This window comes from Melospiza georgiana, chromosome 5, assembly GCF_028018845.1.
Source record: "Melospiza georgiana isolate bMelGeo1 chromosome 5, bMelGeo1.pri, whole genome shotgun sequence".
In the NCBI taxonomy this organism is placed as follows: domain Eukaryota; kingdom Metazoa; phylum Chordata; class Aves; order Passeriformes; family Passerellidae; genus Melospiza; species Melospiza georgiana.
In genome coordinates this window covers 16,094,966-16,121,379 of record NC_080434.1, presented here as the reverse complement: position 1 = coordinate 16,121,379, position 26,414 = coordinate 16,094,966, and the positions used below count along the sequence as shown (strand labels likewise).

Here is a 26,414-nt window from a genome sequence, read left to right as displayed (position 1 = left end):
GTGTTGGGGGAATGAATTGCAAGGAGCTTATTTGAAGGAGATACAGATTTATTTCTGCAAGTGAATTGTGCTCTTGTGTCACCATGAGTCAGAAAGATGCAAAGTTGTCAAAGGTGGAAAGGTAGTCAGCTTTTTACAACCCATGAAGTAAATTACAGTTCTGGTATATAATTTGTTAAGTCAGTTCAGTTAGGGAAATATAGAGGACAAATTCCAGTATAAGATTGCTTACTATTAAGTAACAGTGATTATGAGTAATTAAGAGTAGTAAGAAGATAGATACTGGTATTTTTGAAGCATTTTAATTAGTTTTATGAGGTTTTCAAAGGCATTGCACTTTTCTAGGCTCTGTCTTGAAAGTTATTTTCTTCTTTTATGACTGTCAGTGTTGTAAAGTCATGGAGACTTTCTTTACATTAATAATATGGACAGAGAAATGTTTTCTGTGGTACTTAGATTTGTTGGGTTTTGTTTGTTTTGGTTTTTTTGGTCCTTTAATGTTCTGCCTAGTTCTCTTTTAGGAGTCATTAGGCAACATGTTGTCGTTTGTGATTTTTTTTTTTTTTTTTGAATCTCTAGCTTTCGTTTTGGAATGCCAGCATAGCCTACCAAGTCCTTTTTATGAGTCCAAGCAGAAGTTATTACGTGAAGATGTGAGTTAAGTCTTGGAAGTGAAAAAGATATTGCTGAAATTCCTTTACAGTTCTAGGTATATATAGTTAAAAAATACCATCAGGTGAGAATATAGGTCTTTTTATTTATAGCTCTTGGTTTTTGTTTTTTTTCTTTAATGTTGGAGTTTAGGTTAGTATATAATAATTTGTGTTATGTTGTGTTTTGGCTCGATCCTGATAATGGAGAAATGTCAGTATCTGTTGCATCTGGTGAGTTAATAATTTTCTTTCCTGAGGAAGTACACTTGAATAAACTCTGCTGCAGCATACCATACAGTTATTGTACTTCTGTGTAAGTGCAATGAAATGAACGCCTCCAGTAACATGTGGAGGCGTTTAATTATCAGAACCATTTGTTATTATTATTTGATTTGCTGTTAAGGAAAGTAGTGAGGAAAAAAAGCCAAAACCCTCCTGGGAAACCAAGAGCTTTTTAGATGTGTTTTGTGGTTGATGTTTCATGCTTGTTAACTCCAGAGTTTGGTTTCAAAGCCCTTTTAATAGAAATGCTAATGGGATTCTTCTCCATCTTAGAGTGTGTGATAAGAGATTTTTTGAGGGATAGCAACATGAGCTGCATAGAGCAACATACCATTCAGTAACACTGTCCAGATTCTACAGAGCTGGTGTAACTGGGATAGAATTTCATAAGACTGGGGGGAGTGATTCCTCTCTAGTCGTTGCTTATATGCTTGTTTTGGGGCTTGTCAGTTTGCTGGCAGTCCGCTTGCTTTAACTTGTGTATGTTCTCTACTAGTGAGTGTATGGGTAGGCAAAACCAAGCCATCCCCACCCACTGGAGTTAGGTGCCTCCCTCAGTGTGCACTTCTCACCTGTGAGTCAAAGCTCCCACCTGGAAACCTTTTTCTTCCTACCTGCAGCTGCAGTGATCTGCTGCAGGGAAACCAGGAGTCATTGGCCAGACAAGTTAGCATGGACGCCTGCACTGGTTTGATTGCAGAGGCTGGAGCTTCAGGTGGGCTAATCTACATTGTTTCTTGGGGAGATTCCCTATTCCTTCTGGTCAGCTGCTGTTAATCTCTAATACAGCTTTGATCCATTCATGGATTAGAGCACTTGAGAGGCACTGACAGGACAAAGGAGATTGGAGCAGGAGAAGCATGTTACCTCCTGTGAACTCTCCATTTAGTTGTACAGTCTCTTGATCTGTCTTCATTCTGTGACAGCTCACCTTGCTTAGTACTAAATTCTGTATTGATTCTGCCGCTGATTATATTAAATATTTACTTTATGATAGTAAAGTTTTACCGTATGGGTCTTTAATTTCCTTTATTTCAAATCAATAAGGTGGTGTTTTTTCCAGTATCTCAGGTCCTTCTGGGGATTTTAGTCATACTCACTGTAATTGTTACTAGTCTAAGTTAAATAATAATGCTGTTCTAAAGTTATTGTGCTACACAGTAGATTACATTTTGAGCTGTGGACTTCAGCTTTCTGAGCAAGAGTTGACTCTAAGCTTGGAGTAAATGGATTTTTTAAGCTTCCTTTTGCTGTCACCCTGCCAAAGGTAAACCCTTGAGATGAACAGCTGAGGTGAAGGAAATGATCTAATGACACTTGTTGATAATTAGTTGTAAAAACAGGTAGTACTCAAGATGCTTTAGTTAAATCTTGTTCATGCCAAGGCATCTTGCAAACAGATTTGTTTAGATTTAGTAATTTCTGGTTTGCATTGTTTATTTTCAACTGGAAATGCTGTAAATCCTTTTCTAATAATGTGTCTGTCTGATGCATTCCCATGCAGTATCAACATCAGGCATGCCCTCTCTAGACCTAATGCAGCAGGAACTGCTTCCCCTGGAGGTGCAGAGAAGCAGAATTAGGTTTGAATGGGAAAATCAAATCAAGCTGACTTGAGAGGAAAAAGAGTTTGCATGGGTTTCTGAAGTGAGGGCTGAGTGTATTGTATTGTGGGCTGTACACCTGCTCAGTTTAGTGGCTAGTGTAAATGGGGCTCCTCAGTGTAACATGATACCTTCCCCTGCATTATATGGACATTATATGGATGTGCATTATATGGACACTGCCCTTCACAATCCTTAAAAATAAATTCGAAGTGCAGCCAGCAGATATTGCCTTACTTTATTGCAAAATAGCCACCTAATGTTTGACAGCCTTTTTGAATTGTGAGGACTATGCATTGATTAACTACCAGCACAAAGTCTTTCTGAAGAAGCATTTTTATTTTCTTGACAAGAAAAAAGGAGATGTAGATAGTTGTGGAAAGGAATAGCATCTGCTGTAGGCCATCAGATGTTTTCCAGCAGTTCCTGAGTCTACTGGCTGTGCAGTGGGGTCCTTGCTCAGCCCAGCAGCACAAGGCAGGGTGACCTGGCTGCACACCGGCCATTGCAGTGCCACCATGAGCGTGTCACCTGCGGTGTAAGTCCAGTGCAAGAGGGGATGCTGCCTTCATGATGAGGTGCCCTTGATGCTGACCCTTACACAGATGCTTAGTTCATACCAAATCATAGTCTGAGCTGATGCACCTTTTCTTGATAGATAAGGTATAAGAATTACAGGACTTAGCAGAGTTTAAAGGCTTGGAGAGGGTATTAAACTTCAATGCTGTTTTGCAGCCTCCTGTGCTGTTTTTCACCTTTTTTTTCCTGATGGTTTTCACTGAAAACCGCAACATACTTCTCTTTTTGTTTGTGTTTTCTGTTGAAATAACTATCTGTCTAATAATACTGCAGCCATGAGGGAGAGTTTTTGTCTGGGATGCAAAGTCTCTATGGACTCACGTACATGGGTAGCATTAGACTGACGATTACAGAGGACTCATTTTCTGTAAAAAATGCCTTGAACTAAGCATGAAACTTGATTCTGACTTGGAATATGCACTGGTTTTGTTTACTCATTCCTTTCAGAATGGCAGATTTTTTTCTGGCTTACATAGTTCAAAAAATAAAATACACTCCAATTTATTTTTCTATAATTTACCTGTAAAAACAGGTAGATTATTAGATGACATCTGTTGTCTCAAAATTGTATTCAGGAATTTTTTTTTCCACATCTGTACTTCATTTATTCTTGGCCTTTCAGTTAAGTGTGAACTTGTTCCAACCCTGAGACTGGAAATCAATTCTGTGTGTCACAGGTTTTGATGCAGTCCCAGTGTCAAGACAAGCCAGGGGCCTAGAAGGTTCCTTTCCTTCTCTCCTGCTGTAGCTCTCCTGTCTTTGTCCTGACATATTGAAAAAGAAGGTGAAATTAAGAACAAGGGGAAGAGAAAAGCTAAAGTAGGAAATCACAGTTGTAAAGGATGTATTCAGAACAATTTTAACACTGTACCTATATTTTATTTCAAAAGTTTATAGATGTATTTGCATGATCATATTTTTTTCCTTAGTGTTGCTCTTTAGGTAATTTCTTGCAAAGTCTTAATTTGTCACACTGAACTCCTCACTGTCTCCATTCCTCAACAGTCAGGCAGGAAAAGACAGCTAAACCGTGATTAAATCAATATATTTTCCCTCTTTTTGTATTTAGGCACCCTTTTTATTCTATAATGATTACCTAACCAGGTAGCAGAAACTAATGTTTTTGTGTTATTTAATATGTATTTTGCTCAGGATACACATGCTCTTTGAAGAAAAATACAGCCTTTTTTTGTTTCTTCCTGAATGCAGAAAATTACCATTCTTTTTTGTAGAATGATCACTTTGTTTGTGAAGGGAGTTTGAAGAACAGGTAAAGTGACTTCTTGCAGTTTAGAAATTATTCATTTTACACCTTGTGCTTTCCTCTTCTCTTGACACTCTGTTTCTCTGGTTTGAGGAATGTATCCATCAGCAATTTCAAAATGTGAATTTTCCATTGCTAGAAGTTTAGTGAATTAATGTATTTTAAAACCAACATACACTCTTAATATTAAATAGCTTTCTGTTTTTACAAATGCTAGCAAAATGACTTCATGCTGGTTAGCAGCTCAAAAACTGCATCAGCCAATAATGAATATTAGAGAACCGTAGATAAGAATTATAAAAACTCAAGTGAAGGTACAAGGAATAGAAATGGCCTTTTAAGTTACCAAAAAACTCTTTTACTGTTGCCATTTACAACAGAGAAACATCTCCTGATAATCCAGGACTAAAGCAGCAAGAGAGGCAGGTGCTGATACTTCTATTAAATCTTTAATTTGACAGAAAAGCCAGGTTTTGCAGCCTACCACTCTCTTGCGTTGTTGCTAATTGAGTTTTAAATGTTGCACTCTGTTTCCTGCTGTAATGATGATTTATATCTTTCTAGTTAATGAGCTTAGATAATTAAAGCATCCATGTTCAAGGGCTGCCTTGAAAACCACAGCAGTGCTGCAGTCGACTGAAAAATCACCTTAAATGATGGTTCTTTACCCTTTTACTTAAAAGAGAACTTCACAGAATACTGTTCTTATAGGTGGCAAATAAAAACCTGTGTTGAAGATGGAACCTCAATGCAGAAAAGCATTTTGGCTAGTCAGGTGTGAAATAATCCCACAAATCACGATTATGAATGATCTACAGAAAGGTGATGGCATTAGTCCAGTTCTTAGTGACACTGTGTTGTAATGCCTTTGCAAGGGTGTGAGACTCTTCACAACATCATCCTCTGTGCCTGAAAGGACAGTATAATTAAAGCAAAATGAAACAATGATATTTACTAACTTTGAGTACCAAACCCACAAAGGAAACAAGCCTTTCTTATTTAAGTATTTTGTTCTCTTTTGCAAGTGTTTCTGGAGCTGGTTTTTTCTGACGCTAGTATGCAAATGAGATCTATGTGACAGGGAGTACAGGGAATATTAAGAATCATTGCTCCAATGCAAAGCACATCTGATCCTTACTGTTATCCATGCTACTTCTGATAACTTGCTCCAGTTTAAATAGCATTAAATAGATGTTTTCGTGTGTAGCTTTGTTGTTGTTGGTTTTTGTTGGAGTTTTTATTTGTTTGTTTTGTTGGTTTGGGATTTTTTATCAGAGATATGAATACCTGGAGTAGAACTTTGTTACAACCATTTTAAAAGGGAAAAAAGGGGAAAACTTCTTTCTGGACTTGCAAGACTTGTGCCTGCAGAAGCCTTGCTAGGCTGCAGAAGTCTGTGGCTTTGTTCTTTCAGTTCCCTTATTGCTGCTGTTTGTTTCTAAAAGTAGATCAAGGAGAGGGGCTCAAGAAAAGTCCTGAGTCTGTTCCTGCTTAAGCTTAGGACTGGAAATTGTTCCTTGCTCAGCTTGGAAGGGACAACTCAGAAGCTTCCAGAATTGAAGGACGATCTTCTGGGGATCCCTTGTAGCCACGTACTTGGTCAGGCCTCAATGGAAGAGATGAACTGTTGTCCACTGCTGATGGAAGTAATGTTGTCCATGGCAAGTTTCTAATCCTCCATCCTCTAAGAAAAACCTGTCAAAACATTTCCAGAGTTTTAGGTCTTTTCTATGTGGTCCAGTTTCACTGAGCCTTTGATCAAAGCTGGAAAAGTATTCAAAAGTAACAAGTATGACGGTTTTTATTTTTTAAATTCTTAAAATAGTCTTTTAGACTTTTATAATTCTTAAACAAGGGACTAACATATATATGTCTGTTCTTTGGTGGAAAACCTTTAGTATTTCCTAGCTGTGTGTGCATTCTTATAAAGTAAGGGAATTAGTTGTTGGATTCTTAATTTTTTTTTTTTTAATTTTAGAATTGTCTGTTCTCAGAGACAGCATGAAAAAGGAGAAAAATAGGTTGAAAGCCTGTTCTTTTCTACTTGTGTTATTTCATAGCACCTTCATCAGCTCTACTTCCTGTGATGCATAGATATACCTGCTTTGCTTGGTCACCAAAAAGACACACACACACACAATTATCTTCTTTTGTGGGTGATGATCTTCTAAAACCTGATTACCTTACTTTTGTGTTTTCTGAAGATAAGGTCCTGTCTGCACTGACTCATATCTTTTTTGTCACAATGATGTGTCTTCCTTTTTTTATAAGAGGCTTCTGTTGATTTTACTGCTTCTTTTTTCTTTTGGTCACATGCTTTTCAGCTTTCTAGCAGTCTATTTATAGTAGACAGACTGTTGAAGGTCCTTATTGAATTTTCTTTACCAAGTTCAGTAGTAAATATTTCAATTGGAAATATAGATACACAAAAGTATTGTATGAACTTTTCAATGAATATATAGTTATAAAACTTCTGGAGTACATGAAAACATTCAGATACAATAAATACAGGTTTATGATCCAAGAGGGTTATTTTTTTTTATATTTTATTACTTGGGCAGATACAAAAGGCTAAAGAGAGACTGCCAAGCAATATCTACAGTTGCAGTGAAGCACAGGCAAGCTCTACCAAACATATGAATACATTAGAATTTTATTGTTTTTATGTGTCTGAAAGGTTTCTGCCTCTAGGTCACTTCAAATAACCAGGTTATTGCAGTCCAAAAGTGAAGCAAGCAGCCTGGGAAGTCTGTGAAGTGCAAATAGCGAATTTTTTTTCTTAGTACACATTTTTCACTTGACAGTATCAAATCCACAAAAGAATTGTTTCCCTAAAATTGTTGGACTGTTGAAGGCCAAATTTGACTGATCAGTTGTGCAAAACCATTACAAGGGAGCAGCAGCAATTGATGTTTTATAAAGGAATGTGTAATGAGGGCAAAGGATTTTGTTTCATTAAATCAAGGCAGCATGTTCTTGGGAATAAAGCCTCCTGCCTGTTTGCAAGCAAGGAATAGAATAGCTAGAAATATGCATGAAAATTAATATAAAATGCCATCAATGTAGAAGATACCAGGTTCACTATTTTTCTCCTGTTAAAAAGACAGTTTGTTAAGCTACTCATTATAGAAAACAAAGGGAATTAGACATCAATAAAGAAATGAATGAACAAGAAATTGGAGTGGACCCACTCCTTGTAGCAATGGACTATTGAATTACAAGTTATGATTTCTTTCAAGGTGCTGTTGTCCAGACTTTTTGTCTGACAATATGTGGATGGTAGTAAGCAACAGTGTAAAATTTAGGCATCTGTAAGTATCAAGGGACCTATACAGCCATATAAATCCAGGCTAGATGCAGACATGATTGCTTAAAAACACAATGGCATCTTGTGTGTTGGCTGTTTTCCTAACCAATGACAGCAATTTTGTTGGAAGAAAATTAGTAACACTGCTGGGTTTACTGCATTTGCCTTGACTGTGTGGAGAAGTTCACTCTTTTCATTTGTCATTTGGGCTTTGAGGTTTGGTTTGGCTTTTTGGTTTTTGGGTTTTTTTTGTTTTTTTTTTTTTGTAATAGTAACTTTTGTTTTAGTCAAAGTTGAGCTTCCTATGATGTTTCACCATTTTGGTTGATGATTTCATTGTTCTAGTGAAGGACTCTGGTCAGAGAGACTCCTGGAGTTGCTTTGATAAGGGTCAGTGGTTTTGAGCACTTCCTTGGGTTTTTGCTTGACTCTGCTTTGTTGAACAGAAGCACATACTGCAGAGGTCAGCTTGTCACCAGCCCTCACAAGATGGAACCTCGCAGCCTGTAAGAGGTGGTGCAAAGTGGCATTTCTCTCTGAAATGTAGTGGTTATGAGAAATCACAAATGGTTTAATAACGTGTTATATTAAAATTTCAAGTAAAAATGATACTCTTACTGTGAGCATTTTCAACTGATGGCTTTTGTCAAATCACCTTTCACCAGGAATGTTTTCATGGTCCTTGTTTCTTACAGCTGGGAGCCGAATTTAAAGCTGCAGGAAATGCATGCTAAAGAGAGATGAGGAAGAGAAATGCAGTTCTTTTAATATCATGGAAAGGATTTTTCTTTTTTCAGGACACAAGTAAACTAATCTATGGCTGGTTTGGGGGTTAGTATTGTGGTATATTATAGTTGGAAAGAACATTTTGTGTTATGATTTAAACTGATAATGTATTGGATCTCAGCCAAAAGCAGACAATGTTCTTTCTGAAAAGTGAGTCATTCTAGGCAGCAAGAGAGTTAAAGAGGAATGTTCTTCTGAAATAAGGGTTTAACATCTTCAATCTGTGTGAGCATAGTGTTGTGTTAAAAAATCACAAGTATCCAACTTGCATGGAATGGGAACAAGGAAATACTGATCTCGTACTGCCCCATTCAAGCGTTACTTTGCTGTGTGCTCTGGTGGGATTGTGTTACATATAATTGTATTATCTTTTTGTCTGGGGTTCAAGCAGAAGAATCCTTTATCCTGCAAGTGCAAAGTGTAAGGTGTGGAGATCCTTGGTTGGTGATACTGAATTCATGTACGCTTAATTCTCTTATCAAATGTCAGTGAAATCTTTTGACTGATAGGCAGCATATTAAACACTTACTTATCTCCCCTTGGAATGTCTGGTCTGTAATCATTAAAATATATTTACTAACACTACATTAGGAGCCTGAAGTGATGTTATATTTGAGGTTACTGGTAGACTACAGAGCAGAAGCATGCCCTAAATGCCAGTTCAGTGTAACAGAGTTTTTCTTCTTTTTTTTTTTCACCTGATACTCTCTCTTCAAGATGCTGGCCTTCTCACCTCTGTTTCTGAACAGCAGTACTCTCTTACCTCTCAGAACAGCTTAAGGCATGTGATGTGGCTGGTAGCTGTCTGCTAAAATAATAGTACTTCTTTCCTGTCACCCCCCTCTTCTGACTTTTTGGGGTTTTTTCCCCTCTCTAGCCAGACATTAGGAAAACAATTCTGAATATAGTGTGAGGGGCTGGTTAGTTTGCTTGAGGAGCACAGAGCAAGAGCTAGCCCAAATCTGCCTGACTGACACCCCTTAGTGCTGCCCTCAGTCCTTTTTAACTTGCTTGCACTCTGCCTATAACAAGGTTATGCAAAGAAACATAATTAAGGCTATTCAGTTCGTCAACATGACTTCTTTGTGTTTATTTTCATAATGATCATTAAGTGATAGCAGTTTGTTTCTACAGCTAGGTATTCATAAAGGTGCCTTTAAACCCCAACCATCCTATAATTCATGTTGATTTAAGATCTGCATATGGATTTAGCCATCTACTCAAGATCATGTTTATGTTTTCATCAAGGGGAAATCATTGTAGTCAACTCCTCCTTGCACTGGCTCTCCTAACTAATTATTCTGTGAGCTTTTACCAGGACAAAAAATTACTTTGGAGAGCTTTCTCTTGAAAGCACTTTTCTCAGGAGCTTAAGCATTTTCCACCAGAATTAGATTTGCATAAGACTTTGGTTATATAATTTAGATTATATAATTTCAAAAAGTAATTTTCTGTGTCTTAAACTAGAATTGGGGAATCTTGTACGTTGCTTGCTTTCCTTTACGTTATACTCATATTCTATCACATGAACACCCCTAGTACAGAAAGGCTGGATACAGTGATGACTCAAGCCTTCCAAGATGGGTGCAAAAACTGACATTTAAAGCTCAGTAGGTCTTTGCTGCTGGTTCTTTTCATTCATGGCTCTGAATGTAGCCCAGTGCTATACTTCACTGAATTTCTTTAAGCTAATTGTGCTGGCTCTTCCAACTCAGGAGGCATACGAGTATCCATGTTGATACTGATGGTTGCTAATTAAGAGCACAGGAACTTGAGAAATTTTATTTTCGTTTTCCTTTCTGTTTCTGGGATGTACAGAGTGCTACATATACAAAGGTAACAAACAAATGCAGTTTTTCGTTGTGGGCAAATGTTTGTTTTCCACTGATAAGATAAATTGTTGCACTTAAGGAAGGAGGATGCTCTTTGTAATAGTGTTGCTTCTGATTCCTAATAGAGCACTTAGTAGGGGTGGGGTAAAGCATCAGGTAGGGCTGTGATGGCACAGAATGAGGAAACTGTGACAGCAAATGTTATCCCTAGGTAAAAATGGATAACCTGTATTACCAGCCAACATGAAGGCTTTGTGGTTGGGTTTTTAGATAGTAGGCGTTCATATACTGAAGCTTGACATACTAATACTACCTGTAAAATCTTGTACATTGTTGGGTGCTTGGAAGGTGATTGGATTGCAGTCTGTGATGGTAATACTGCTCTAAAATTCTGTAGTAAGCAAACTATACCATTCATCATGGCCCTGTAAATAACTGAGGCTTTCTTTGGGCTTTATGTAACTCTTACTGGATCCATGTAATACTAGTGCCTGTGTTTTAGCTTTACTGGGGTTGGGATTAGTGCTGCTGAGAGAAATACTGGTTGTAGAGAAACTTGTTCCTATGAGTTGAATTAAATCATCAGAAAAAAAAAATTATCCTGTTATTTCAGAGTCTCCTCTTCAAAAGTCCTTTTCTCATTTTGCCTTGTTTCACCTTCCCTAAATTTCATTTGGAACATTGTGTTTAAAGCCAGGCTGTGCCTGCTTCTTCTGCACAATCTTCCTTCCTCCTTGAAAGGGCTGTCTGCTTCTGGTGCATTGAATTGGATGCAGCAATATAAATGTGCATTGCTGCCTCTCAGGCTATCCCTGCTGACTGAACCTGTGACCTTATACACTGTTAAAATTCCTTGGGCCTTTGTTTTTCACATCTGTAAAACTGAGGATAAGAGAATTTTCCTATTGCTAAAAATAACCTTGATTTCAGGATACGAGCTGGAAATCCTGACCCAAGCACCAATGAATATTTCCTCACAAATAATCCTTCTGATGGGGTTATTTGTGGAATATTCACTGCTCCCTGATTTTAAGGGTGCATTAACAGGAGGCAATGACAGTAAACTTGCTTTTGTGTTTGCTAAGGAGAATTTCAGGGGCAGTGCTGACCTTGGGAGGGTGGCAGGGGAAGAGCTGGTTGTTTTTTTTTGGTGAATGTGGGAATGAATGCTGATTTAGTCCTGTCACATTTTGTTTCTCCCTCCGTGACCTCATTCAGCATCTTGTATATGTGATGAAAGCACTACCTTTGTTGATCTTGGAAAAAAAAAATCTGTAAAATAGTCACTAGATCACCATCCCCTTTCTACTACCGCTCCATTAAGTGGCTTTGATCTGGAATTGAAAATTTTCATTTGGTACTTCATTACCAACAAGTGCTACCAACTTACTCTTCTGAAAAATTCAGCTGGGGTAGGGGCATGGAGAGAAGGGCTTTTTCTCTGCCAGTGTAGGTTTTACAGCAGTTGGTGGAGCCTGTTTCCTAAGACTTGTTTCTGGTATTTCCTGTATACACAAAGGCACTCCTCTGCCTGCTAAGCTTATGTACCTGGTTTTTATTTTGTTTTGAGATGCTGCAAATAATATTGTGACATGAAAATTAATACGTAGAGCCATTTTTAAAATCTTTGTGCTAAAGGCATTTTTCTAGACTTAGCGTTTTGAAGGGCTTCTGCTGCATGGGTTAGGGTTTGGGGGTTTTTTTCCTTCCTCCATCAGAGAATATTAATGACTGTTGTCCTGAAGGTCTTTTCTGATGTGATGTTTTCCCTTCTCTATTATTTTTCACTCTGCCTCTTCAAATCAAGTGTCATTAATTTGTTCTAGCCTTCAGGGGATGGTGGGAGAAAACGAACTCCCATTAGAAGGAGTGAGCGTGGGTGATCTTTACAGACACTGGAGTTGCAAGTGTTGGCAGAGCAGAGCACAGTGTAGTGTCCTCATGTGTTGCACAGAAAACAGATTTTCCCAAAATGCTCCTTGCCATTTTTTACCTCTTTGCAAGGAAGGAATGTTATCAGTCAAATAACATTGGCAAATGTGGCCTTGATGCTTCCTTTGTGGTTTCCTTTGCTGTACCTGTACGGTCAGTGGTTTCTGGATTTATCTCTGGTTAACCAGGCCTGTTCATGAAAATAGATGATTGAAGTTTTTTGTTAATGCCAGTTCACTCTGGTAGTATAAACTCATCAATTTGCATGCAGTGATTGAAGGGAAAAGATAGATGAAAGCCTATTATAATCACGTTAGATAACCAGATATGAATATGAATGAGATCACGCTTCTTTTGAAAATAGAGCTGTGTTGTTCAATAGACTTAGTATAACAAACATTTATATTAAAGCCCATTATGTTGAGTCTTGTACTTGTTTTCTTTGGAAGAGTTACTTAGTGAGCTGTCTACATGATTCTGACCTTAATCTCAGTAAGTAATGAAATCTGCAAGTTCTTTAAACGGCTCATAAACAGGAACAGAATTGCATGGCAATGAAACAATGTATGTAACTTAACCACAAACTTTGTGTCTTGAGTTGCCCTGTAGTGAGCAGATGCAAATAAAAATCTCTGGAGTTTCTTCTTTTATTTTGTACTTCTTCCTTGTCATTCTCCAGAAAATAAGGAAGAAAATTGCTCTTTCCTTAGTGATTAAAAAAAAAAAAAAAAAAAAGGAATGAAACTGTGGCGTTCTGAACATTTCATTGCTATGGCAATATATAATATTCCTCAGATACACATTTGCTGACAAACTTCATTCAAGCTGTAAGGTTATGTAATGAAAGACATGTGACCCTTATATATGACTTTGTTATTAAATTTTGAGGAAAATCAGAGCCTTCTGATTAATAGTTGAACCCTTCAAAAACAATGCAGTGGTTGTTCTTGAAGCACATGAGAATTTTATGCATATAGCTGTTGCAGTTGTTTTCCCTCATTTTATGAGTTTTCTGAGGAAGGCCAGTCTTTGATAACTGAGCTGCAGAAGTTGGTTTAGTTGATTTTGCTTTGCCTTTGTGTGGCCACTGTAAGTACTCCTTCCCACTTGGCTTCTTCACTTAGCCTTTTTTAACTTTTAATTCCTTCAAACTCCTTGCCAAGAGAAATGTTTAGGGCATACTTCTTATTGGACATGCAGCCTCTTTGCCATCTCATTGTAGATGTGTACAAGTGACCAGCCACAATTCTGCTCAGACACGGGCAGGTTTACATGCTGCAATTGTTTCTTTGTCAGTAAGGCTTTGTAAGTGTCAGTTGTCTTTGCAAAGCAGTAAGCTTTTGGAAGCATGTGCTCACTAATGGAATGGTAAGCAGCTAAATGCTTCCAAAACATTGTACAAAGCAACCTCCTTTGGGATTTGCAGTCTGCATTCTACAATGTAACTCAATAGGGTGTTTTCCTCCCTTAGGTATTTTAGTATTGTGTGCTGCTTTGCTCAAGCACAATCTCTTGGAACTCGGTGCAAAAACATCTCCAGCTCAGTGAATGTAAAGAACAAGTGATCAAGTGGTGGATATTATTCCCTACACAGTGGTTTAAAAGATATCTTTGCTAGATTGTTGTTAATTGTCATATATGTATGAATTTGCACATGTTGCTTCTGGAGCTGGTGATAGAGTGTTACATGCCTGCTCCTAATACCTGATGGCATTTGAAGATGAGAATATAATCTTGATACATGGAATGAAAATTCACTTGAAACAGTTACTGTATTTTACTATCAGCCCATTATGTTACACCAATTAAGTATGTACCTGGTAAATGAGAAAATAAGTGCGGCATATCCAAACTGTTGCAGATGGAAAAATTTTAAATTGACAATGTTTAATGTAGTGTGAATATAAATTTTGTTATTAATGTCCATTTGGAGCGGGAAATCATATAGAATAATCTTTGGACTGAGTTTGTACATAGTGAAGAGCATTTAGATATCTGAAGGAAGGTATGTGAAGAACATTCACAGACTTTTTATTTGTGCCAGTAGACATTGCATTCTAAATCACTGTTATAACAGTGATTTGTCATCTATAAATAAACTGACAAATGCACTGCTTAGCTTCAAGTTTCCTTCACTGCTAGTACCACTTGAAATCAGTGGTTCCTGTTTCAGTATTGCGTGTTCTTTGACATAAATCTAAGAAAAATCCTCACAGTGAAGCCATCAGAAACATAATTTAATTTGTATTAGGATGACAAAAACATTTCTCCTGTGTCTCGCCACATCCAATTTCTATTTTTGTAATAGAATGATATTTTATAGACAGTTAAATTGGAAAAAATCTGCTGCTTACCTAAAGGTTGTGTAGTGGATCAAAATACCCATCATAACAAGTACAAAAAGCTGCTGAGAAACATGATTTCTCAGGAATTGCAAGGGCAGTCCTGTGAATTTGAATCTTGTGAAGGGGGCCCTTGTCTTCCTTGAAAACTTCCTCAACAGAGATACATTTCTAAGGAGTCCACAAACAACTAGTGTTTCTCAAATTTTCTGATTGTACCAGGAATTACTTTTTTGGAGGTCAGGACATTAGTTTCAAATAACTTAAAAATTTGTTTACATTTAAAACATTTCTAGTGTGTTGTGCATTTCTGGAGCTTGCTGCCCTGAGAGTTTAGGATGTTGACAGGCTCAAATACACAAATTCTTAAGCAACAAATTTGATGACTGAACTGGCTCTGGAAATAGTAAGTGAGTAGAAGAAGTTTTGTTGTTCTCCAGCTGGCAATTTTAGAATACAAAGGAAGTTGAAGAGTACTGGGTAAATTAAGCAGTGCTGTCTTCTTTAGGGAGAAAAATTTGCTGTCACATTAGTTTGTTATTATAAATGAATGAATGTACAAAGGCCATGACTTGATGGCACTTCTGCGAAATCATTGATATTGGATAGTATGTGAATTCCTCCTCTGGTTTTTTGTTGTTTTTTTGGTTTTTTTTAATATGAACATAGCTGCTTTTAATGTTAATTCTGCACACATAGAAACCATGCTTTACATTGCCTGTGTTCATAGTTTAAATCCATAAGTACATTGATCCTGGAGGTCTTCATTAAAAATTGCATTTCCTGCTTTACTGTGCTGGGGATTTTTTGGTTATTAGTGATGAAAGAATCTTTTCATCTTTGCATTTGTTGTTTAATAGTAAGAGCTCCAGTACCAAGAGAGGGCCTATACAGGTGTAACAAAACAGAATGTGTCTGGCAAAATTAACAGGAACAACAGATTCAATGCTAATACTTGTAAGAGACTAAACCTAGTGTGCTTTTAATTATATTTTTCTTGTAACATAAAGGATGAAGGTACTGGACTCAGCAGTGTGGCGTGGATATGAAACCTCTCCTGTGGGCTCTTGGTGGGACTGTGCTGCAAGTTCTTTCTTAGTGATATGAAGCTGTAACATGACATGGAGACTATGCTAGAGTTATTGGCTGGTGGATATTTCTACCTTTATGAATGGAAATATCATGCTGGGTCTCTTTTGCCCCCACCTATTGAAAGATAAAGCATTGATTCAACTGCCTGGGAAATCTTCCAGATTTGAGAGGTTCATAGGAATTTAGAGTTGGAAAAAAAAAAGGTGACAGAACTATAGCTTTAGAAGCAGTTGCAGTTCTTTTCAAATGATAAATTGAGCATAGTTGTGTATGCATGCAAAATTGCCCTTTAATTCATTTGTAAATCAGGCTGTTCATCAGAATATGAGTATATGGGTTTTACGTTACAAGGACATTTCAGGCCTATAAACACAAACCTGGAAAGTGTAAAATGTGTAAGCTATTCCATCCTATCCAGGCAAAACACCAATTGGATTAACTGTATGTAACATTGTTGTTTCCCAGGAGGAACTCTGGGATTTGACCATAATAAATTAAACTTCAATGCTAACTTAATTTTGAGCATCTTCCTCTCTCTGCTTTCACCTGCTGATTTTAAGTTTCTCTTTTGGAACTACTTTAATTGGCAAGGTTAGTTTTGAGTGCTGGGCTTTTCAGCTTTCCATCTTTGGGGGGGGGGGGGGGGGGGTTGTTTTGTTTTTCCTGAATACATTTCAGCATCTGTTGCTAAGTATAAAAGAAGTAGGCTGCTCTGTGCAAAGTGCCTAGAATATCTATCAAGTACCCATTTTCAAGACCAATTCAGACTTTTGCAAGTTGCGGGATTGCAGAGCTTTGCACTTTTTATTTCTGCCCTTTTTACTGATTTGCACACTGCTTTTCTGACTTGTGACAAATTCAGGGACGTGCAGAAAGCTTTCTAACCTTTCTGGTTTCTCTCTAATGGGCCCAGTGTATTTACCTGTTCACACGTCTGCATACCAAAAGAAAAAAAAATGTCCGGTTTCTTTGTGCTTTAAGTAAAACTAAAAAAGTTGAATCCATTTAAAAATCTGTAAGTCTTGTTCAACTTCAGGTTTTTGCAGTTGGAGCAAATGGGGGCGGGCGATAATTGGTAGAACTGTACAGTTATGTAACTAAAAGCTTTTCTGCTGCAAGTTAGGAGAGCAGATTGCCTGGCCATCAGATTGCGACACGTGTTTTTAATCTTCCCACAGTGTCCGTGCAGAGGAGTGCAGTCAAGAAGTGTGTATTGGTTTGGTAGGTTAATGTCTTCAAATAAAGATGTTACCAAAAACTTTCCTTTGGAGTACAGGCATTTTTTTTTAGAGAAACAGTGGTGGTGCCACACCACTTGCAGATTTAAATAGTATTTATTTTGCATAATTAATGGCAGATATTATTCTTAGGTTGAAATTGTTATTGTTGATGGCTTTTAGTATGAAAGTTTCCATCTAAAACTCACAGTGGGGAATCAACTGGCAAAAAGATGATACAGTGTATCACAGTGGTGATAAGACGAAATATGCTATTTTATGGGAAAAATATCATGTAACTATCACAGAAGAATGGTCAGCTAGTCAGGAATCATGAATTGTCTCCAATTTCACATAAATATTCATGAAAGCAGTGACTGAGATATCAGTGGGTTTTTTCTGTACCCCAAGGGGAGTGGGTGGTTGGTTTGGTTTGGATGGGGGTTCTTTCTGGCTTTTGTATTTAGTTTTTTTTGATGGAATGACACTATATGGATCTTAGTGTAAGCATTCAGGGAAAAGTGATACAAGTATAAAACTATACTGTGAACTTGACTGAGATGAAAGACAGTAGCCTATGAATGCTTTGCTCTGGGAGTTTGTTGGATTTGGTGCTGCAGCTGTGGTATGTAGTCCTTTTGTATCTATATGGATACAGCTTCTCCAAGGCATGCTGACAAATGTGAGGTTTTCTTATCTGCAGTGGATCCAACAGCATTACCTGAAAGAGAGCATCTGAATTTTACTTAAGGTGGACTGCTGCTGCATGATAAGGCCTATCCTGGACCCTTGGTTTTCTTCAGTTACTTCAAAAATCACCCTTAGAGTGTGAAAATCAGAGGAATTTTTTTTGTTGTTTTGTTTTGTTTTTTGTTTTGGGGGGTGTTTTTTTGTATTTTTTTTTTTTTTTTTTTTTAGGTCCCTGAAGGACCAGTTTAAACAGTACCAGTCAGGGCTATTAACATCACCTTGGTTAAGGATCATTGCCATAAAAGCTCCAGGCTTGACCCTAAATGGGATGTGTGAGGGGAAGTTATCTTTTGAATAGAAGAAATAGAGCTGGTTTTGACACTGCGTGCTTAGACATCCATGAGTTCTCCAAAAGCATTGCCTGCCTTCCTGCAGATGCTTGAAATCACCCACCAGGGAATTTGAAGTTTCACAAGAGAGCAGAACCAAACTCTTACCCTAAAGGCACAGACTGTTACATTGCTTAACTAGTGAATGATGCACAAAATTGTCATAACACGTCTTTGGATTGTGTGTACCTAAGATGATTTTTGCATGATGAATCTAAATATTGCTCCTCTTCTGTTCTAGTTTGTGGAGACATCCACGGTCAGTTCTTTGACTTGATGAAACTGTTTGAAGTGGGAGGTTCTCCTGCCAACACGCGGTACCTCTTCCTGGGGGACTACGTGGACAGAGGGTACTTCAGCATTGAAGTAAGTTTCCAATTTCTGGATTTGAGTGCAAAATTGCTTGCAGCCTGTTTTGTATATTTACCATCATATCTTAACTAGCTCAGTAATACTGAGGCTCTTCACAAATACCATGTTAATGTTGCTGGTGGTGTTTTTATAAAAGTTGCTTGGAATCCAGCCAAATCCCACTATATCTGTGCTGGGAAGCTGACACAGAATGGTGCTAACTAGTGGCCATTTAAATATTACACAGAAAGCAGCGTGCTCTGCAGCTTGCAAAAGCTAAATAGCCTGAGTAGATGAGAGCTATTAGAAAAGAGATATAACAGAAAAACTTAACCTGTGACCCATAGTTTAGTTTGACTTTTAGGCTTATTTGATCTGAGTTTCCTGGACGTGAAATTTTATGAGAATGGAAGGACTAGATGAGAGGTAGATGGGACAAGAAGCCAGCACGCAGCATGCTGTGCTGGAGAGAATGAGTAAGTTCTGTTTAGGTGTGGCATGCAGGAGTGTGTGATCTCTGGATTTTATGCAGCACTTGAATCCACAGAGAGGTGATGCACAAGTGCCCTGCTGGTGGTCTGAGACCTGGTGTAGTCTCCAGGTGAGGCCATAGAGAATGTGGAGGTCAAATGGTCTCTTTAGCTGGCTTGTGAAAAAAACAGTGTCCTATCCAACCTGCCAGCTTTGACTAGAAGTGAGTCAAATACCAAACCCAAATTCTCTGTTCCAGTGCTTGTAAAGCAAACTAGATGTTTTCTTCTATCCTGTTATTGCTTGATTTTACAAACTGACAGGATGAAGTGCACGACTACTGAATAAAACCCAATGTGTATTTTTTTTGTCTAGGTTATAGCTGATCTAGTCATTAACCAGTCAATCAGAAATCCTTGCTGAACTCTTGATCTTTTCTGTGAAAAGTTCAGACTTGAATTCCCTCTGAGTCAGAGCAGAATGCCCATTACCCGTTGGAAGCAATATAGATCCTATGATACATGTCTGTGTGTCTGTGACTAGATGAGATGGCATCATGTGAGAACACAGCCACTGCTGTTTCATTCTACATTCCACATTGAAGGACACTGTTGCCATATTGGTATACAAGTGTATAAGGCCAAGCACCTGAGTTTGTGCTTGGAAAACAGATCAGTGTATTATCTTGCCAGTGTTATGTTTAAAGTAAGAAGTTTCTGAAAAAATAGATTCAATAAAACTACTTTTCCTTTATTAGTTCATTTTAAAACTTCATTTCAAGTGAGCTGGTAATCACTGCTGTGGGTTTCCATGCTGGATTGCTTGGGAGGGTTGGGAAGGAGGAGCAGGAAGAGCTGCACACACTTAAACCATTGTGCAGCTCTGTCTTGAACTACCATTTTTGAGTTGTGATAACCTCATTCATATCTCCTGCAGTCTTTGATTGAGACAAGATGTGTCTGGAAGAGGAAAGTTTTGTCTTCACTTCTATATACGTAGGCTTTTAATAAAAGAAATAGAACAGCTTTCAAGTGCTTCTCTGACAGTTTACCAAAATCTGTTCCAGGGCTATTGCCAATTAAAGAAATAGCAAACCATATGAAAAAAAGACAACAGCCTATGTTTAGGCAATAATCCCCTTAAAATCTCTCATTTAGCAACCTGTGCATACATACTTAGCAAATTGTATTCTGAATGCAGTTTTTCCATTCAGGAACATTGCTTTTTCACTGGAAGCAGTATTGGCTTCTGCCAGCACCAAGAAAATATCTCAGCTGTCATTTATATTATTTCTTTTGTATGTTAGGTTCTCAAATCACTACTTTTTTTTTGGTCACATAACTGATTTTCCCCACCTGTCACCTTGATTAAAGATTATCTTTGAAAGGAAGGGCAAGTTTCTGTTTCATAAGTGTATTTAGATGTAGAGCTGTGCATTCAGGCATGAACTCAGCACAATAAGTAGTGACAAGGAAAAGAAAATTGTGAAGAATGCAACTTGGCATTTAGAGGGGGAAGATATTTCTGGTGGAGAAGGGGACCTAAGTACATAGATCAGGCACCGATTCTTGTCAGTACTTTGTGCTGGGGAAGTCATGCTGGTAAACAGCCCCAGCCTCAGTTCATATTTCTGCCATGTAAACAGCCCCAGCCTCAGTTCATATTTCTGCCATGCTAATCACATAGTGATCTTTCTTCCATCCATCTGCTGGCTTCCCTTTCTGCTATGGAGACAGGAGAGTATTGCAGTTCTGGGGTCTTCCAAAAGAAGTAAGTGGCTGGTCCAAGGTACTAATCATGAGTAATACAAGCTTTAAAAACATTCCCCTTGATTGCTGTGTGATCTCTAGTGTAAAAGTGACACCATTGAGCTTAGACCGAGCTGAGTTCTGATAGTGGGCGAAATAATCCTTCTCTGTGGGCTGCAAAGCATTTGGAATTCTTCTGGATGAAAGGTACTACATAATGCAAGCTATTATCATTAAGAACAGAGAAAGAAATTGCATAAGGTAGGTGGAAGGCATTTGATAATTCAGAGGGAAAAAGAGAAAAGTATTTGTATAAGGCACTCAGCAGAAATGTCGGTCCTTGCTCTATGGAGCTTTTGATCCAAGGCTCAGTTCTTCATGTGCATGCTCCATTTTTACTGGTGTTAGCTTCACTGCTTGAAGGAGGGGGTGTGTTTTGTGTTTTTTATATTAGCTCTAAGCAATGAGTCAAAGGATGAGAGACTGATAAAGAAGTTCCAACAGGTAAAGTTAAAAAATGTCAAGTTGTGAGTAGAATGAGACAAGGTTTCTTAGCACAGATGGAATCTTTATTCCGTACCTGCGTTCTCTTTTCTTTTTGACCTTTTGACAGAACCTGGGCATTTCTTCACTTAAAAAACCAAATTTCTGCAATTTAATACTGTGCATTTGTTTCCTTGGCTGTATAACTGATAACATTTCCCTCTTGTGCTTGTGCACTGTTCCAGGGCATTTGACTCCAGAGTAGAAGAAACCCCTTAGTCTTCACTGTCAAGTAAGATTTATGGTCATGGAGAGTAGAAACCCAAATGATCAAAACAGAGGGCTATTTTTAAATGTAAAGAATAGTTAAAGCCTAAGTGGTTCTGCAGGAATAGGTTGTAAGGAAGAATGACTAATCTCTAACTGAGTCTGAAAACTCTTTTTTGAAAAGCAGACAAGGGCTGTGCAGTATAGGGAGGAGGGCACATATAGACTATTTTTCATCACGGTCTTGGGAAAATTACAGAGTAAAAACCAACTACAGTGCATTATTAATAATAATACGTAAACCAACCATTGGAATTATTTTCTTGCTCAATTCCATGTAACAGCATACAGTCTTATATGTCACTTGACCATCATAAGGTATGTAGTGATCATTTTTGGCAGAGGAAAGAGTTAAAATATGGAGAATTGAACCAGTGTTCAAAACTAACAAAAGTGGAGTTAGGTTTTAAGGTTCAGAACATGCATACATTTCCCTTCCTGAGTGCACAGACTGACATTGCAGAAGGTGAAACTGGTGTTGTGGTATTTCCAGCAAGAACAAAGTGAGGTGTTTGGAGTGAGTCTAGAATTTGACCGCTGGACCTTATGCCAATTTTAAAAAAGCATCTGGCACTTGAGATGCTTCTGAACTTGGTGAACTGTTGGAAATTAAATGGTCTCTCCCAAGAAAATAATTACACGTAAATAACTTTATGTTAGTAAACAGTGGGTGAAGTTAGTGCTGGTGAAAGTTGTGTTTATCTGTCAGGTCTCTGAACTTTCCAGTTTTTCATTGGAAGAATAAACACCTTTCAACATCGTCTGTTACTGTAGTGTATTAATGTTTTCCAGTAAAGAGCTTGATTTAAAATAATTTGGGCTGATCAGGAATACTTCACCAGTGAAGTCAATAGTTTTTTTCAGTTCTCTTAAAGCAAAGAAAATCCTAGGACTTTAATTATCCTGAATTTCCTTGCCCTTTTCTTCTGTAGACCAGTAGCAAATATCTTTCTTCATAGCAACAATTTGCATCTTGTGAGATCTTATTTTTGTATGGCATTGCTCCTCAGAGCTGTGAAAATTCAGCAAATTCAGATTATTTTTATATGTATTAGACTCCCAGACTGTAACATCTGTTTGTGTCAGGGCCGTCCTTGCAGCTTGACTGGTCCTGTGCCAGCTGTTCCCAGTGTGAGTCCCCAGCATGCCAAGAGCCCCTTTTGGCTGCAGGGGGAGAACATGTGATGGCACCATTTCTGCTGCACTGATGCCATCTCTCTGTGGGACCCATCTTCTCAGAGAACAGCTGGGGCATAGACACAGGATACCAAAAAGGAGAGTTAGGAGCCATCTCTGTCTAGAAGGTACTAGGTATAAGGATTATAGGAACATTTACAAAAAAGAATTTCCTAGTCACTTTTTGGTTGAAAAAGAGGTACTTCTTTTTGGATATTTTTGAACTTTTCAGATACTCTTTTTAAAGGCTGAAATGGGAGTAATGTGGTCTAAACATTAGCAAACAGTATATTGCGATTGTGCTGAAATGTACTTGGAGTGAAGACAAAATGGCTTTTTCTTTATTTGCAGTAGTGTTCATAGTTTTCTTTGTGCTCAAGGGATAGTAGTTCAGAAATGGCAGTAAGTTGCATCTCATGTGAGTATTCTGGTTACAGCTGCAATGTATCTTTGTTTGTCTCTGAAATCATGCTGTAATAAAGATTCATTCCAGTAGTGTGAATGCAGCTATGTGTGTATAAAGGTACATGGTTTCCATTGGGATGGTTACTCCATTCTAGGAAGCTGTATTTGTACTGGATGTTGTGATGGTACCATTATTTCACTGCACCTACAGTAATGCAATTTTTATATTTCAGTGAGGTGTGTGTTAGAGAGTGTGGGAGCTATGCTAGTTACACAGGTCACAGAGCATCAGTAGATGCCTTAGCAATGTGTGGCTTAAATTATCCTTTCAAGTATGAATTACCTCACACTTTATTTCATCTACTGAGGAGTGCCCAGTGCTGTCAGTCATTTGGAGGGGGACTTCAACTTTTGTGGCCCCTGCAAAGCCACACAACTGACAGTGAGCTGCATCTCTCTCTTCCTGGCACTGCCAGTGCCACAGCACCAAGAAGTGAGCATTGTGATGCTGTGGTTGTACTCAAGTGGCCATGATGATAATTTTCCAAGGTACCTTGTTTTAATCACATGACTTGAGATGCACAGAAGAGCTTTGGGACCTTTGGTTTTCCTCTCCAAGGATGGGCTGAGATGTGGAACTGTGCAAATGCTCCAATTCAGCATGCAACAGTGGAGTTAAATCCCAAGTCTGTTTTGAAAATGTGGGTCTTTGGTTTACGCCGTGCTTAATTGCGCAGACCTTTACTTTCCTGAAGCTGAGGCTGCCAGAACCTCAGCAGGAAAACAGCTTGACTATGGGAGCTGGGAGGTAAACAGATTACCTTTGTTACAAACTTAACATATCTGCTATTTCAACAGCTGAAAGACACTAAACAAGAGGGGTTTGAGGGTCCTAAGTTTTAGATACACATACATACATATATATATATATATATATATGTATGTATATAAAATATAAATATAAATAAATATATAATATGGGTCTTTGGATAGTTTGAAATGAAATAAGCAAAAATACCTTACAGATGTGTAGATTGGTAGATTGCAAGGTCCCCGCTGTACATTTTGCATAGAGTTACAGCAGAGCTGATGTTTAGTATGTTCTTAATGAAAATGTTGAAGGAAGCAAGGTATTTAAAAATTTTACAACAGGGAAGCAGTATTATGAAATACTTAAAGGCTTTAAGCTCCGATTTTCAACAAGGACAATTTATCATAAATATTTTGTTTTCAGTAAGAATTATGATATGTGAATCACAGGCAGGAAAAAATCAAAGCCAGAATGTTTGCTCGTGATTTGTTGTTTACGCATAATGTTTTTTGTATATAAATGACACTAAGTTGAAAAGCCATGAAAATCATTGCCCTCATATTTGCTCTGTAGTTTGCATGGGAAAAAAAAATCATCTAATTAGTTCTTATTTCCTATTACAACATTACTTCACTGAACTACTGAAAAGAAAGGGGAGTAAATTAAAGAAATCATCTAAACAAAATAAACCTTTGATATAATACTACTGAAAACAACACAAAATGTGAATAGTGGGCTTATGTTGCTTGAATAGTGGCAGAGAAATAGAACTTTCTAGACTGTATTGATTCTCTGTTATCTTCTGTCTGCTTCTTATGAGTACTTCAAAGGAAGCATAGAAAAAAAAAGAAAAAATAAATCTATGATAAGCAAATACAGAGCCATCAACTTGTAAACAAGTACCTAATCCCAAAAAGTCAAAAATGCCATCTCTCCTTATTTTCCCTGCTTTCCAGATCTGGACAATATTTTAAATATCAAGTGCTTGCTTTAATCTTGCCAGAGCTTTAGGAAAATGAAAAACTTAGTTACGAGGGCAATGTTTTGGCAGGATAAGAAGCTCTAAGGTAACTTGGCTGGAGCTTTCCTTGTGTGGATGGGGGTGTCAGTTTAGCCTTCTTGTCTCACAACATTTACATCAAATTTTTGCATGTGTCAGTAAGTTTGAAGAGGAATGTTCTGGAAATTTTTGGAGGAATGATGAAGTCATCATCAAAGAAAGAGAAACTTGCTCTGGTGGTGTGGACAAGTTCAGGTTTCTTGCCCCCTGAAATGAAACCATCAAACCCAAGTCTGCTGGAGTTTACACAGACACAGAAGACTTTCTCCACCCACACCCTTTGGTTGTTTTGGGCCACAACAGATGACTCCTGTGACCTGACACCATAATTCCATGCTGGATTACATTAGCATGATTTCCCTGGCATTCTGGCATCTCTTCTCGCTTCCTGCAGTGGCAGTAGCGCCAGGGAGGTGGAAGAATTGGCATGAGCTGGGTGGCCTCCCGCGTGTTTCCAAGAGGGGGGATTAGTTTTACAATTCTTTGAGTATTCTGACTGTATTTTTGCTGGTTTTCTCTGTCTGTACACCCTCTGAGTAGAAGAACAGAAATTACAGACAAAGGACAGGCAGAGCATTCAGATGTTTACATGTAATAAATTCAAGGCAATGAATAGTAGGATAGAACTCCTGCTGCTGTGTGATTACCTATGGATAGTGTGAGCACAAACATTAAAATGTTGAATCCCTTCATCTTTTCCTGTTTTTCTTCTAAGTTGACTAAGTAGCAAACAAGGGATCTGAAATCTACATGTTGAGATTATTAAATTTATTATACAGCTGTTTTTCAAGACACTCTGAATTGTAAAGGGAGTTCACACTATAATGTAGAGGCATTGCATTGACAGCAATGCTGTTGTTCTAATCTGAAACAAGAGAGTACATTCTGAATTTCCAATTTATTGATTATTAAACTAAATGAAAGGAATTTTTTTTCCCCCAGTGGAACAAGGGGGAGTGTTGGGAAGTAGTTGTAAATAAAAGTGGGGTTTTTTGACACCTTTTTTTTCTTGTGCAGCATTTCAGCAGTTCATGGTTATATAAGAAAGGAAAGGCTGGAGGAAATATAATTCAGACAGTTTTTCTAGTTTTTGAGAGTACATTGTGGTCTGTAAAATGTCCCTGCAGGCAGTGGGCTCATCTCATGGGATGAGTGGTTGTTATTTCCATCAACTTTCTTGGAGCTCTGAGTTCATTTTCAAAACAAATATTTTTAATTGAGTGATTTAGAGAGGTCTGAGTAGAGCTTAGCCTCTCCAAGTCTTTTTTTTCTATCTTTAAAAACACGTCTAGAAGAAATGTCATTTCAAATAGGAATCTTTAGGAAAGACAAAAGGCTTGTAGAAGCTTAGTAGTAACTTCATTTAATGCAAGAGCTTTGTGGATCTTTTTATCGCAGTTACATGTAGGGAACAATGCTAAATGAAAAAGAAACAAGCTCTCATGTAAAAACTGTAATTCTGGAAGCTGAGGTATTTCCTGAAGTGTGAGTTAAATTGTTCTGAGGCAAATTTTCCTTAAGCCAGGAAATGCAGCTCTTCCGGTGGGATTGTTTCCACGGGAGGTTTCTGCCTAACCTTGCAGGTGGAGAGTGTGCACTTCCTTCTAGGGATG

General features: G+C 37.9%; 1 protein-coding gene across 2 annotated transcripts in view; it reads left to right on the top strand.

The window, feature by feature from the left end:
* PPP3CA (protein phosphatase 3 catalytic subunit alpha) overlaps positions 1-26,414 on the top strand; it is a 171,366-nt gene that overhangs the window by 102,530 nt on the left and 42,422 nt on the right. For both annotated transcript variants that reach the window (XM_058024000.1, XM_058024001.1), the window contains exon 3: positions 18,211-18,335. In XM_058024000.1, the coding sequence (XP_057879983.1) occupies positions 18,211-18,335 (125 nt within the window). The remainder of the gene's footprint in view (positions 1-18,210; positions 18,336-26,414) is intronic.